The 16,561-nt window shown below is 36.6% G+C and overlaps 1 protein-coding gene across 1 annotated transcript in view; it reads right to left on the reverse strand.

The window, feature by feature from the left end:
- Dnal1 (dynein axonemal light chain 1) overlaps positions 1-8,849 on the reverse strand; it is a 38,558-nt gene extending 29,709 nt beyond the window's left edge. Inside the window, exons 1-2 of the mRNA XM_063240919.1 lie at positions 8,728-8,849; positions 3,164-3,202 (exon numbers count right to left, since the gene is read on the reverse strand). Of these exons, the coding sequence (XP_063096989.1) occupies positions 3,164-3,202; positions 8,728-8,730 (42 nt within the window). The 5' untranslated portion in view covers positions 8,731-8,849. The remainder of the gene's footprint in view (positions 1-3,163; positions 3,203-8,727) is intronic.
- Between the last annotated feature and the right edge of the window lie 7,712 nt (positions 8,850-16,561).

A 16,561-nucleotide genomic window follows, 5' to 3' on the forward strand; every position in this document is an offset into this window, starting at 1 on the left:
CAGATTAGAAGACGCAGAAACATCTCCAGACATACTCAGCCACCTTACCTTTGACAAAGGAGCCAAACACACTCACTAGAAGAAAGATAGCCTCTTTAGTAAATGGTGCTGGAAAAACTGGCTTTCCACATGCCAAAGATTAAAACAACCCATAATGCTCACTCTACACTAAACTAAAATTGAAATGGATCAAAGATGTAAATATTAAAACAGAAACACTAAGTCTGCTGGAAGAAAGAATAGATAGAACTCTTTTTTTTTTTTTTCCTGGTCTTTTTGAGACAGGGTTTTTCTATGCAGTTCAGACTGGCCTTGAGCTCACTTTATAGCCCAGGCTGGCAGGCTGGTCTTGAATTTGCAGTGATCCTCCTGCCTCAGCATCCCGAGTGCTGGGATTACAGGCGTGCATCACCCTGCCCAGCTCAGAACTCTTGAAGACACTGGGATAGACAAAGACTTTATGAACAAAACCCCTATTGCACAGGAACTATCACAATGAATCAACTGGGATCTCATATTATTAAAAAGCTTTTGCATAACAAGACAAACCACCAACTTAGTGAAAATACAAAATGCACAATGTGGGAAAAAGTTTTGCCAGTTGTTCCTCAGACAAAGACTGCTACTCAGAATATACAAGAACTAAAAAAAAAAAAAAATCAGACTCCTCAAGTTTAAAGACCTCGTACAAAAATGTGCATCTGAAATAAGTGGGTACTTCTCAGATGAAGAAGCAGAAACTGCAAATAAATATATGACAAAAGGTTCAACATCATGGAAGAAATGCAAATTAAAACAACAGTGGGATTCCATCTCACCCCAGAAAAAATTGTCTATTATCAATAAATCAACCAATAGCAAAAGCTAGCAGGCTATAGGGGAAAAGGAACACTTCTCCATTGTTGGTGCAAGTATGGACTGGTGTAACCACTGTGGAAATAACTGTGGAGATTCTTATCAAAAATAGGACTAGAGCTCCTGAATAGGAATAGCTCCTGAATAATCCAGCTATTCCCTTTCATGGTATCTTCCCGAAAGAATTAAAAGCATCATATCACAGTGATATATGCACACCCATATTTATAGTGGCACAGTTTGTATTGCAAAATCTTGAAAACAGCCCAAATGCCCAGCAACTGATAAATAATGATGTGGTTTTTTTAATACAATGGAGTACTACTCTGCCATAAAGAAGGATAAGACATTTCTAGGTAATGGATGCACTTTGAGACCATACTCTTAAGTGAAATAAACTGGACACACGTGTACATATTGCATTGTTTCTCCAGTGTGAGAAATCGGAAGTGTAAATATAATAGGTATTGTAAAATAGGAAGAAAATATTCAAATGAGAAGGAGAACAAGGGGGGGAGAAGGGGGAAAAGTTAAAAAATGAGAAAAAAGGGTAAAAGCGAAAATAAAACTTTGGTAAATAAGGAGGGGAAGAGGTTAAAGGTAGGGAAGGGGAATGGGAAAAAAAAGAATCAAGTTATATCATATACACATATAAATCATCAATGTGATCATCATATATACCAAAAATGTGCCAATAAAAATCATTTTTGGAAAAAAAAGAAATGATAAATGTTTGAAGTGATGGGTATCATATTGTCATTGCCATAAGCATGTACAATTATGTCAATGAAGAATTTTTTAAATCTTAAAGAAAATGAAAGTGAGCTTGATAATTTTGTATAATCTTAAAAGTCAATAACTGCTGGTGATAATAAAAGCCAGAAATGGAAGTGATAAGCTAAAACAAACAAACAAAAACTCCAGCAGTTATTAAAAATAAAATCCTAAAATCCAATTTAAGGAAAATGAAATCTGAGTGTACTTCATGATATTTTTCTTTAACAAAACATATTTTATTAGATATTTAATCAAACAGAAATAACTTTAGGGCTGGGATACATTTAGGGTTGCAGTACATAAGAAATTTGTAAGTACTAAAGCAAGAATGAAAATGTCTTATTATTCAGTTTACTTTTTCCTGTTCCCCAGACACCTGAAAAGGCTCCTGAAAGACTTTTTTATTCAGCCTACCTATAAAAGCCAAGTGTTCAACATTATGCAACAAACTATGCAGCATAATCAAAGAACTGGGCACAGAAATTCAAGTGTCATCTCTGTAACCTCTCTAAATTCTTTCTAAAACTCTGAATTACAACTTTTGAAATTATAGTATAGTGTATAATGCATGTATATTTACAATGTGGTTTCATCTCTAATATTCCTAGATAAGCATTTTTACTCCATATTCTTCCAGTTGTCTATACATGATTTACATTTGTCTACATTGGATGTCTGTGTCCTCATTTCTATAAGGCTGAAATCATTTTCTAACTAAAGCCTAGACGAGCGATGGGAACCTTGCAGAGCTTTCAGTGATAACAAACATCCTGCTGCAACACACATGACCTAAGTTTGCCACTGCTGGCCTATGACACACGTCATCCTGTCACTTTACAATGACAAAGTTGAAACAGAAAATGTAACATAAAAATTTCAGTCATGTTATAGCAATAGAAGAATCAACCTTGCCATTGTTAAATTTTCAAGAGGTCAGAACTTTTTATCTGAAATTTTTATGCGATATTTGAAGATACAGTTGCAGTTATAATCCAAGTGATGGAGGTGTAGCTCAGTAGTCAAGTGCATCCTAGAATGTGCAAAGCCCTGGGTTCAATCCTCAGTATCATGAAAGCAAACAGAAAGACCCAGAGAGATACTCTGTACAGTTTGCCCAGTTTCCTCCGAGGATATTATTCTGTAAACTATACATTTTATAACTGGGGTATCACTATTAATAAAATCGATCAATTTTATTCAGATAGCCCAAATTTATTCGGGCTCATTTGTATTGTGAATATGTAAACATATGTATGTAGTAAGCTCTAGATAATTTTTTTGTCATGGTCGTGATATTGATGACTGAATCTAGAGCCTTGCACATAATAAGCAAATATTCTACCACTGAGCTGCAGCCCTAGCTCAAATCCTGTGCAGTTTTATCACTAGATTCACGCGTGCAGATTCATGTATTCACTACCACAGAACAGTTTTATTTCCGCAAGAATCTCTTATACTGAATAGACAGAGTTAAATAAGTATCCAAATTTTTCTTGCATGGTTTCTAAAAGAAGGAAAAACTCATACTCACCCATCTTGCTAAGGCTTCTTTGATTGTTGTTGCTTTTGCCTTTAAAAAGAAAAAAGAAGAGGAAGAAGAAAAAGAAACAAGGCGACTTTACCACTGGGATTTTAAAACTTAATTTTCATGCAACAGTTATTAACCTTGGCTTCTACCACTAAAATGATTAATTTCTTTGACACTTTATAAGTAAGATGGTATTTGTATATCTGAAATCAGAATGATTTAAATACCTCTCAGAGCAAATAAGAAAATCATTATGTAATGCTCACATATTTAATTTCCACATGGTTTATAAAAAACATAGTTTTCAAATGTTGACATTAATATATATTTTATTTCATTTGTCATCTACATCTCTTTTTTTTTTTCCATTTTGACACTGAAATTTGTATGTATCTTACAACGAAGAACAATTTACAATTGCCGTGGCAGGATGGTAATGGTAAACTTTTAGGAAAACACTGACAGTTTTATTTCATAAACATGTATTCCTTTATATGTTTACAAAGGATGACACATGACAAAAACGTGTCAGTCTAAGGCATTTAAGAGAACCATTATCGGCTGGGGGTTTAGCTCAGCGGCATAAGCACCTGCCTTGCAAGCAGGCGGTCGTGAGTTCGATCCCTGGTACTGATAAAAAAGGAAAAAGACAAAAAAAAAAAAAAAAAAACCATTATCAGCCAGATGTGGTGGTGAATGCCTGTAATTCCAGCTACTCGAGGCGATGAGGGAGGAAAATCACAATTTCCAGGCTAACCTGGGCAATTTAGAGAGAGAGACCCAGCCTCAAATGCAAAAAGAGAGCTGGGGGATGTAGTTCAGTTGCACAGTAGTTGCCTAGCATGTGTGAGGTCCTAGATTAAAACACTGGCACTGCAAAAACAAAAACTATATTATTAAGTAAAAAATAAAAATTTGAAATGATAAGAAAGCGTTTGTCATGGGGTGTGGCAGCCTGCAGGTGTAATCTTGGCCCTGGGCAGGCTGAGGCTGAAGGATCACTGCAGATTTGAGGCCAGTCTGGGTTATACAGTGAGTTCAAGGCCAGTTTAAATGATATGGTGAGACTCTGTCTCAAAAAAATTTTTTTGGCATTATTTACTCCAACTTTTTTTTGAGAGTATTAGGGTATAAAATAATGTTGCTCCTTATAATCACTATACTCTTAGATTCAATTTAAGAATATATATAAAACTTTGAAGGTACACAAGGGAAGTTCATGTCCTTAATCAATTACTGCTGGAGTTTATTAAAAGAAAATGAAACTTAAACAATAACAAAAGGAATGTTTTAAAAGACATCATTATGTCTAGAGAGTATATACTGATAAATAATACTTGATCAAAAAATTATAAAATAAAATTTAAAATAAAAATATCATAAGTTGAGGAATATGATACTAGGAAAGAAACATGCCTCCAAGTTAAAGTTATCATATTACAGGTGCTACATGGATTTCCATGTTGGTTTTTTTTTGTCTTTTTTGAGATGGGGTCTCGCTATGCAGTTCAGGCTGGCCTTGAGCTCACTTTGTAGCCCAGGCTGGTATCGAACTCACAATGATCCTCCCACCTCAGCCTCCCGAGTGCTGGGATTACAGGCATGAGCCACCATGCTCGGATCCATATCCATGTTTTTTAGCAGCACAATTCATAACAGCTAAATTATGGAAGCAGCCGATATGCCCATCAATATAGAAAGAAAACATAGAATATGGAGTACTAGTCAGTCATAAAAAAGAATAAATTTGAGTCATTTACAGGAAAACAGTTGGGTCTTGGGACCATAATGCTAAGTGAAATAAATCAGATGCAGGTGATTAAATGTCACATTGCTCTTTATGTATTAGTAACTCCCAAAATACAAGTAGTTTTAAAAGAAAATAAATGAAAGACGTTAGGAAATCAGAAGATAGACTTATTGGAGCTTGGATGGAGGAAAAGGAGACAGTAAAAAGGAAAATAAAAATGATCAAGATGCTATATACAGATGTACCAACTCCCCAAGATGAATATAATTATTATATATCACAAAATATTACTAAATGTTAAAACAAGGGATTAAAACAAGTGAGTTTATCATTCAATATTTTTTTTCTTTTGGTACCGGGGATCAAACTCACAACCTTACACTTAACAGGCAAGCGCTTGAGCCACTGAGCTAAATCCTCAGCCCAAATATTCAAGACATTTTAAAAAGTACATCATTGTAAATTCTAAGACAGAAGGAATATAAAGGATGAAGTCAATGAAAAACACAAAAGCGGGGTGTGGTGGCGCATGTCTGTAATCCTGGCACTCAAGAGACTGAGGCAGGAGGATTACCTTGAGTTCACAGCCAGCCTGAACTACACTGGGAGACCTTGTCTCAAAAACCAAAAACCAAAACAAAACAGAGGAAAAATGATGAACAAAACTGCAAAATAGTTCTTTTTTTTTTGTTACCAGGGATTGAACTCATGACCTTATGCTTGCCAAGCAGGTGCTTATGCCACTGAGCTAAATCCCTGGTCCCTGCAAGATAGTTCTTAAACCTCTTCCAAGAGTGGGCTAAAACAAGACATACACAAATTAAAATACAGAATAAATAAGAAGGAACAACGGGCCAGGGATTTAGCTCAGCATCTCAGTTGCTTGGTAAGCATGAGGTCATGAATTCGATCCCTGGTACCAAAAAAAAAAAAAGGAAGAAATAACTACGCACCACAGATGTTTAAAAAATAAAATATTGAGACTAGGTATATAGGTCAGGTGCAAAATCTGAGTTTGATTTCCGGTGCCCTCCCCACAAAAAATCATGAGAAAAAAATGGCAATTGTCTTCAAACCTAGACAAGATATGCATTTCTAGAAAAAATATACGTGTCAAAATTGTCTCCAAAAAATCAGAAAATTTTAATAGACTGATACCACTTAAAACAAATTACATCAAGAGATTTATTCCCATTCTCTCCCATTAAAGCTTCAAACCTAGACAGTAACTTCTAACAAGCTTTCAAGCACTGATATTATCGTACTGGGTATGATGATGTATGTTTGTAACTTTAGATATTCAGGGGGCTGAGGCAAGAAGTTTGCAAGTATCAGGGAAGCCTGGGGAATTCAGTGAAATCTCATTTCAAAATAAAATAAAGAGCTGGGGGTGTAGTTTAGTGGTCTGATAGTACCTAAGGGAAATTAAGTATTCACAGATCTCATAACTGTGTAATTTACAACAACATAATTATATTTCCTAGAGAAATCCACAAAAAGACCCATAAAAGAAAAAACTCATGTCATTGTTTCTAGAAACAGAAGTAATCTAGCTGCCTACGATGGCAATATAAGCTGATATAGGGCAGTAGTTCCCCTTATAGGTAATAGTAGTCAAAAGCTCAAATGCTTAAAGGACCAAGTAGACATCACAGATGGGTAAAGCTAGCCAGGCAGAGTGCAGGTAAATGAGGTAAGTTCTACTCAACTCCAGATAATGGTTGGAGGGTGAAATTGAAGAAAAGAATTATAAAATGTCCACTAATGGTAAGCAGCACTCTTATTTCATTTACCACTAAGAAATGATGCTGCCAGAAGGACCAGACAGATCATCCCTTCACATCATATCCAGTGAATTACCCTAAGCTTTGTTTCAGAATGGAGACATTCTCAACACGATTTGCCTCCATATACAATGACATGGTATGGTTCATACAAAATTCAAAGCCCAGAATAAAATGTTATGTGTATTTAAAAAATAAAGACACTGGGATGGACCTGTGCCTTAGTGGTCGTTTAGCATGCTCAGGGTCCTGGATTCACTCTCTGGCACTACAAAAATATAAAAACATGCATGGGAATTACAAAACTGTAAAAACATGCATGAGAATAATACAGTAAATTCAGGGTGGTGATAACCTCTGGAGATAGACACAACATTTAGGGGCTTGTACTGGGCAATGTGTCTTGTCCTTAAAAAGCCTGAAGCAAGTTTGTCAACATGGTAAGATCTGACAGTTACACAGCACTGAGGTTTCTGTATATTGTTCTCCTTATTTTGTATTACAGATTTTTAAATAAAATTATTTAAAAAAGAAATGATGCTGCCAACTAGAATACAACACTGTATTTTAGTAATGCTAAACATGAAAAAAAATGTTTCCAGTGGTGAAACACGGTATTTCTGATGTTTCAAAGGCCAAAAATCTGAGTTTTAATGTGAAATATAATTTTTAAGACATTGGGAGCTACTATTTAAAAAAGTTTAAATAGTATGTGTGCTTGTATTTCTGGAGCTCCCCAGAACTACCAGTTTGCAGCTTCAGCTGGATTCATTAATGACTGGGTCTGTTCTCTATTTGAAGATCTTTAGTAATCACTTTGGTTCAGAAACTTCTTGCTTCTTTCATGCCCCATTCCTTTGCTCCTGACTGTATCTTTCAGTCTCTACCTCCGTGGTGGAATTGCCATTCCCTTTTCTGTCTGTGTCGAAGCTCTCCCTCCTCCTCCTGAGGATATCTGTGCCTGTATTTTTGGTACTCCTAGATATTGAATTATTATTATGTCTCCATCTCAAGATCATTAATTTAATCACACCTGCAAGGTACTTTTTCCCCACACAATATTCATAGGTTCCAGGGGTTAGAATATAAAGTATCATTTGGGAGGCTTTTTCTTTTCCCATACTGAGGGTTGAACCCAGAGCTCAGCCCCAATACCTATTTTTTTTCCCAATACTTATTCTTTATCAGCATCTGCATCCAGCAGAATAATCAAAGCTAAATAGTTTTGTGTGAGTCCTTTAGCAGTTGGAACTACTAAGTAGATCATAAAGAGAATGCATATTCTATGTAGGAGTTGAAGAGCATCGTAAGGTGAAATAATTATTTCATGAGAGCTCTGACAGGACAGACCACAATAGATTTAAAAATGTGTGACGCTCTCCAATTTTAGAATCACTTGAGGTCCGTTGTGGGAATGCTACTTTCCTTTTAATATGATTTCCCAAAATCATATTAAACATTCATAATCTACATTCCAACAAGTCTATATTTATGCACACTTAAATTTGAAAAACACAGCTCTTATGTATCCACCAGAGTCGGTTTTACAGCGTTATCTACTAACTGCACTCAAGCAGTCTCGGTATACATCAGGTTAGGAATGAATATTGGTGCAATCAATGCCACACGGACTCCTCTTGTAACCAGACCCCATCCCTCTCCATCTTGCCAGGCGTGAGGGCAATTAAAATTACTGCTATGTAAACAGATATCTATCCACAATTCCCTTCACATTACCCTTCCCACTCCGATCTGCTCTTTTTGAAAATTTCCTGCTTTTTATCCTCTCTTCTCTTGGGTCAAAAGTCCCGCCACCTTAACCCAACTTTCAATCAGCCCCAGGCCGTCCTCACCCCAGACCATGCCCAGCCTGGGCTTCTCTCTCGCCCCAGGCCGCTGACTCCATGGAGCTCGCATCGTTATGGGCTCCCTTCAACTGTTCGAGGGCCCTGCCACCCTCGATACTTCACAGTCATCCTTTTCCACGCTCAATCTCCTCTCGGCTTCAGCTACGAGGCCCGGAGGGTACTCACCATTCCAGCGGTTGCTACTGTCACTGCTCTGGTTGCTAGGGCCCGCTGGGGTCAGTGCGCATGCGCACTTCTCGGAGCTCGCCGTGGATGGCGGCCGGGCAGCTGTCCTTTCTCTCCGCCCTTAGGGTGGCGCGAGCGAGCGGAGCATTGTGGGACGGCGCGGCGGCCAGCGCGGTCCTCCGCTAATGTTAGGGTCTCCAAGGGCTTCCCATAATAATGTCGGTGTGGTCGGATGTGTTTTTGTTTACCGAAAATATCAGCTGATCGAAAGTGTAGTTCTTGTCCTCGGTAGCACTTACCTTTATCATAAAGGAACTTTTAAAATTCCTTTCCCCTAGAGAGTGACTGGGGCGAATAAACTACCTGCTGTAGTTCTCGATAGCTGTTCGGGATTTCCCAGAGCTAAAGGTGATCAGATTTAATTTCTTAGCCCAGAGCCCTGAAAACTCCACTTTCCATGTAAAATATCACAGAACATCGGTTTTACATATTTAGAGTGCCTTTTCCACTTAAGCAAATAGCTAAAATTTGGAGAGACATAAGTACTTTTCTAGCGCTGTTAGCTATACGGAGAACAGGGACGCACAAATACGGTTTGTAGTGATACAGCATTTCCAGAGGACCGTGGCAATACGTATTAAATTCGAGTTCCACTTCTAGGACTTCATCCTAAAGAGTTATATCTGTATTTTTATATTTCAAAGCTTTAATGGCAAAAGGAATATTAAATTGTCAACAAAAGAACTGGCTAAGTAGTTTTAGATATCCAAACACTGATACATCTCTATTTTTTAAAAATGCTAAAAAATTTTCTGAAAGGCATCTATTAAGACACAAAGATACACATGATATTTTAAGTAAAAACACAAGTTATCAAACAAAAATTTGTGTGATCCTCTTTAAAAAGTATACATAGTATACAAATATATGCATATTACTAAAGTATAATGGTTGTGAGACAGAATCATGTGCCCACAAAATTAATATGTTGAAGTCCTAACCCCCATAGCAGTTTTTGGATACAGGGCCTTTAGGCTTAAGTGAGGCCACAGTGGAGGGGTCATAATCTAATAGGATTGGTGTCTTTCTAAGAATTATAAGAGATAAGAAGCCAAACACAGAGGAAAGCACATGTAAGGACCTTACTGAAAATAATCCCACCAGCACCTTGGTCTTGAATATGCAGCCTCCAGAACTGAGAGAAAATAAATGTGTTGTTTTAGCCACCCAATCTGTGGTATTTTATCATCCCAAGCAGACTAACCTAATGCTTGTCTATCTTTTGATTATTTCATAATGTGAATGTAATAATGTTTTTTGAATGTCTTAATTTTTGAAGTAAATAAAATTTACTGGAAAAAAGGCAATTGAATCACATTGTAAGAAAAACAACAAATACTAGCTAGGAATAGTGGTGTAAATCTATAATCCCAACACTCTTGAGGCTGGGGCAGGAGGACACAAATTTGAACCCAGCTTGGGCAATTTTGAGACTTAGCCACCATCTTCAAATAAAAAATTAAAAACAAGGCCCAAAGATGTAGCTCAGTGCAAAGACACTGAGTTCAATCCCCAATACATCTTCAAAAACAAAACATAACAAAACAAACCTAAGATATTTATTAAAGACAAAAAAAAAAAAAAAAAAAAAAAAAAAAAAAAAGAAAATTAAAATGTATATCATAGCATAACAAGTTTTTGTTCTTGGAGTGATTTTGAGAAGACTTCCACACTTTCCACCTTTCTCAACTACACTTTTTCTTTACCTGCCAAAATCTTCTAGTAATTTTGTGTATATGCTATAACAGAAATCTAAATCTCAAATATATCTGATAGCCCAGCAGAATATTAATTTTACTCAGAGCTGTGGATCATTCCATATGGAATTTTATTAGTGAAGAATAATAAATCATCATGCTTATTTAGAGCATTGCTTCTATTTTCATTTTGTCATTGCGTAATCTTAAATTTTGACCACAAATACATTTTATTTCCCACTAATATAAACAGTATTTATCAAAAATTTATTTTCTCTATAAATTAATTCACAATATCTTAGCAATTTCATATCAAGGACATTTTGAGTTTCAAATTTTTAAAGGCTAAAATCATTCGCATAGGAAACAAAAGAATTACATAACTTGGATCTTTCCTTTTTTTATAGCCCACAGAATGAACAAATAGATTCTAACAACTGCTCACCATAGTATATGGCTTTGAGTTTACTTGCTTTTATTTTAGGCCTGGACAAAGAACCTTTAGTGATAATCTCAAACTAAAAAATTAAAAGGGGCTGAAGATGCAGTTTAGTGTAAAGGAACTTGGTATTGAAGTATTGAAGCTGTGCAGTGGCTCATCCTGTGGTCTCAGCTACTTCGGAGTTAGGCAGAGACAGGAAGACTGCAAATTAATTGCTTGGGCAATTTAGCAAAATAAAACACAGAGGAGGCTGCGGATGCAGCTCAGTGATGGAGCATTTGTCCACAGTAGGATGTGCCAAGCCCTCATTTCAATTCCCATACCACAACAAACAAAAAGTGTTGGAAGAAATTTACAAAATTCAGAAAATCTAGCAGCTTCTTTGATAAGTGTAGGTAAAATTATGTTAAATGGTAGAAAACAGAATCAAGGGATTAGGAATCGGGAAACCTTTACTTTTTAAATACAAATGTGAATTGGATGAAAAAATTGTCATACCTAACAGCCCCTAAACTAGTCCAGCTATGGGACAGAAGGGATGAGGGAGCACAATTTTTGCTTTTTCATTAATGATGCTGAATTACACAAATCTATACCCTGAAGAAATTATGATCTGTGGCCTAGCACAACATTAACAGTGTATAGTTTTGTACACAGAAAATTTAAAGTGTATTGTTTTTTTATGAATGATTTTGGAAGGGTATGCTTCAAGTTGGTAATAGTAACTACTTTCGTTAAAAGACTGGAATTGGGTAATGAGTGAAGAAACTTTTATCTGTATTACTTGAATCTTTTACAGTAAAGAATGTATTGTCATATACATAAAAATTTTTTTCTACTACAGAATATCTTATTTGAATGCATGTCTACAGTGGGGTTAATTACCTTACATACTCCATTAAACTTTGTCAAGGGAGAGAGGTATATATGTATTTTGGGAAACAGTTCTATTTCTAGATATTTGAAATTTTAAATTTTTAAAATTTATTTCTTATTAGTATATGTTTACAGTACATGTTTACATTTCTAGTATAGAATTATTACATGTGCATAACACATTTTAATTCCTTTTTTAACCCCCTTTCCTTGCCCTCATTCCCCTCCTCCATCTCTTGATTCCCTTCCCATTTGCAAATATTGTATTTCAGTTACCCATAAATAAAACAAGAATTGTCAGGCATCTTGATTTCTGAATCTACTCGCCACTGAAACATATGGCTACTGCACCATGAATTTCTGGTTTAGAGCCATCTAATAAACTGTTGTCTTTTTTTAAAAAAATTTATTTAAAGAAAGAAAGAAGAGAAAATTTTAAAAAATAGAAAAAGCAAGAAAAAAGTAGAATACAGAATTCAAAAAAAATAACATCATAAAATCACTAGTTGATACATTACATATTGTCATCCTAACAATAGTTGTCAAAGTTACAAAATCAAAGCATAAAAAGTGGCTAGACATTCAAACATTGACAGTGCAATTTGCTAAACTCTTCCTGTCTTTGGTTCTTCAGTCATACTTATACATATACAGCTGACTTCCACTTTGAGAAAAATGACTCAAATAAATTTAATTTCTGCCTCCAAATCCATTATTATTGATTAATCCAAGAATACTGTATTTTATACATAGCTGCATGCTAATATGTGAAAAACTACCAGGCCATCCACAAACTTTTGTCTTCCTAGAGTTCAGTCACTATTTTAAGAATATACTTCAGAAGAATTGAAAAATCCTGTTTTCAGTTGCCTGAAATAAGTAATGGGTTTGTACAAATATTCTTAAAATGATTACTGGTTGACAAATCACATATTTGCTTTCAAAGTGGGCTCTCTGATATAGATACAGTCAAGGATATTGAGTTTATGAAAGAAAGTAGAACAATGAGTTGAATTCAGTTATATATGTATTATTTTTAATTTGTTAAATTTATTTAAAAATAATGCCTAGAAGCCTACCAGTATGAATACCAGGTGATATTTCCATTGTATATATTATGTAATGTTTTAATTAGGTTAAACATGGCTCTTGTCTCAAACATTTATTATATCTATATGAAAACATTCAAAAGCCTTCCAGCTTTTTGAAATATACAGTACATTATCATTATCCATAGTTACTCCTCCTGTGTCTGGCACACACTTCTCACTCCCATTTACAATCTTCCTCGCTCACTCTCTCCTCGTATCTACAGCCTCTAGTAACCACCATTCTCAACTTGCTTATATCTGCGGATTTTCTATTTGTTTTCCTTTTAAAAACTTGATTGAATCCTTTTTAGGGTTAATCTGCTTTGAGCCACTAAGTCTCAAGGAAAAATTAATGGTAGCCTTTTGAAAAAAAAATAATCATGCTAAAAATGATTTCTTATTTATCATTTCAAAGTTAAACTCTCCAACTTGGCTTATGATGACTCCATTATGTGATCATAACTTAAATTTCCCATGGTCTTCACAGTATAGCTCAAGATGAACGGCAGCAGGGCCAAATGGTCAATGAGGGGCATGGGGACAGCCTGAGACCATCACAGGACAAAGAGCAAGTACTGGGTCTTTAACCTGTTACTCATTAAAAGTATGATTTGTGTTTTTTTCTGAGGCAGTCAGAGTTTTAAAAACTACTTTTATGAAAATATAGTCACTTGAGCCCTCAGATACCGATTGTTAACTACTTTTTTCTTTTTTTGTCTTTTTTGAAACAGGGTCTCGCTATGAAGTTCAGGCTGGCCTTGAGCTCACTTTGTAGCCCAGGCTGGTCTTGAACTGACAACGATCCTCCCACCTCAGCCTCCCAGGTGCTGGGATTACAGGCGTTAGCCACCATGCCCGGTTTGTTAACTACTTTTTTATTTTGTACATATCTAAAACTTGGGTTTAGATCCCTGCTGACTCTGTACATAGCTGTATTGTTTAGAAAGTATCTGTCTAAAAACTGTCAATATTGTTCAAAGTTGACTATTCCTAAATTTACATCATCTATCTCCTGTCCCTTCAAGATTGAGAAGTCAAGATGAGAGATTTACAGCAACATTCAATTACCAACATGTGCCTAGAAGTCTAGTCATAGCCCTAAATCTGCCTCATCTTGGATTTTAGCAGTCTTGGCAAAACTGAGACTTCCCCAAGCAGAAATAATTATCTCATGGAGACCAGATTTCTCCTCAAATAGTAAGGATTTATCTAGAGCCACCTGGCAAAACCAGAACTGAGATATTAATTACCTAGACCCTAGCCCATCCCAGAAACTGCTTAAAGGGTTCTCTCTTCCCTTTGCAGACAGGCCAGTGTGATCTTTATCAGAACTGTGATTCCCTCAGCTCCTCAAGTCTAAGTCCCTTCCCTAGCTTCCCTTACTAACTCTGGATGATTAATAAATTGGGCTATATATGTCACTGACACATTCTGAAATGCTTTTCTGCAGCAATATATCAAAATCCTGCCTGGGCTGAGCTGAGGTCCCAGTCTCTTCAGACACACAGTGACTCAGCTGTCCCACCAACCAGTTTCGTAATTCTCCTGGATTTCAATTTTCTTGTCTGAAAAAATAATAGCTAATATTTAAAAGTTAAAATATGACACTAGGCATGGTGATACACACCTGTAATTCCAGTACTTGGAGGGCTGAAGCAGGAGAATTCTCCTGAGTTTGAGGCCTGCAGATCAATCAGAGAGCACAAGCTTAGCCTAAACTGGTAGTGAGACTGTCTTAAAAAACAAAGTTTAAAATATATTAAGTACTTTACATAGATTATCTGATTTAATCATAAGAGGCCAAATATTAACAACTTAATCAAGATGACATGGTAAGTAGTAGAGCCTGAGATTTACATATACTGTAGAGGCACCTTTTATATTATTTAATGTTTCTTAGTATAACAATATTTGGGGGAAACTGTTTTTTGTTGAGGTCAGTGCCTAGATCCCTGACCCTCCAAACAAGTGCACGGTGAAGGCTCAAATGAATGAGACAAGCAGCATGATCTTTAAGGCTCCAGGAGAACTAAAATCCTGTGCAGAGTTTATAACTCTGATAGCTGACCACATGACTACCCCTGGGTGGCCTGTATTTATTCAAAACAATGGAGGAGCTGAGTGGAAAACACAGGAAACCCAAGCAGGATCTTGGGAGGAGTTCAAAGACAAGACAGCCTCTGAGCAACACACGATGCTAATTAAGGAAAACTATCCAGAAAGTCTTTCAGTGGCCTCAGCTCTGGCCTGTCTTGCCCCCTAAGGTGTCTCCTTGTTCTCAGTTCAGCCATGCCTGGGCCATGGCACAGCCCCGCATGTGTATTCAGCTTCAACGACTCCAACAGATTTCTAAGCTTTGCTTTTATCTTATGAATTTTAGAAGTTTTGTATAACTAGGTATTTCTCCTATCCCGAGAACACAGAGTGTCAGGCCTCTCTGGGAGTGAAATAAAGCCAAGAATACCAGAATTCACATACAGAAAGCTGTATTACAAGGTGAAGGACTTCTCAAAAGGGTTTTAATAATGGATTAAATAAAGTTACTGCTAAGGAACTTTTTTCATTAGTTAGGATGTAATGGTCATGGGCTCTGAGACATTCCCATTTGGTGGAAGATTTTGATTGTGCCCAAGTCTCAGAAAACTTCCTTGTACTCAAGAAAAACCTCTACTCTGGTACCTCAAGACTCTAGATAGTGGTCCATCTGCAGTGGTATAAGTAAACAGATATGAGTCCTTTCCTGTTGGAAGGTAACAAGGAGCAGATCGGGCTAGAAGGAAGTTTGATTTGACAAGTATAACAAGACATCTAAAGATGAAGGTCATAGTCTACGAGGTTTTGTAGTTCTAAAAATCTTGACATCAAGGCATTCCTCCAGACAGGCAATCAGGGAATCCAGAGATGATAAACATAATGAAGAAAGTTTATCAAGAGGCACAGTGTCCCCGTCTTAGCTTAGAGGTCAGGAACAATTCTGGAGTAAACTTTCAGGAATATGTGTTACTAAGAAGGATGCAGGGACTGGGGAATACAGCTCAGTGGTGGTATAAGCATCTGCCTGGTAAGCACAAGGTCTCAAGTTTTACTGCAGGTACCAAAAAACAAAACAAAACCAAGACAAGCAAAGACGCAGAGCCAGACATGGTGCACCTAAAATCCTAGGACTTTGGGAGGGGATTGCAAGTCAGAGCCCAGCCTGGGAAACTTAGCCACTTAGTGAGAACCTGTCTCAAAATTTAAAAAAAATGAATGAAATGTAGCTAGCTCAGTGTGAAGGCCCTAGATTAAATTCCTGCTACTGGAATAAAAAAGAGAATGAATCCATTTCATAAGGGACTCGACTGGACATGTTCCCAAGGCTCAGACAAGATCAGTTAGGGCTCAAAGTGAATATGGGACTTAGAACAACACAGAAGCTTAGCCTTCAGGATTGGGACACAAAGATGAAGATAGGCCAGCACCTGAGAATTCAGCCAGCAGTTTTTACATTTCTTTTGCTTAAGGTTTAAAGAAAGCTATACATTGGTAATGTTCAGGAAAGTGAAGGGCAGACCTGGTGGGGAATAAGGGAACGTTACAAAGGCTAAAACCCAGTAGAAATTGACAAGGAACCTGAGCTGCTTTGCTTTATTATACAGTTTCCTAGATGCTCTGGAAAACTCAACAGA

Source organism: Cavia porcellus, unplaced genomic scaffold, assembly GCF_034190915.1.
Source record: "Cavia porcellus strain 051 isolate PalLab524CR breed Dunkin Hartley unplaced genomic scaffold, mCavPor4.1 scaffold_31, whole genome shotgun sequence".
Taxonomy (NCBI): Eukaryota; Metazoa; Chordata; class Mammalia; order Rodentia; family Caviidae; genus Cavia; species Cavia porcellus.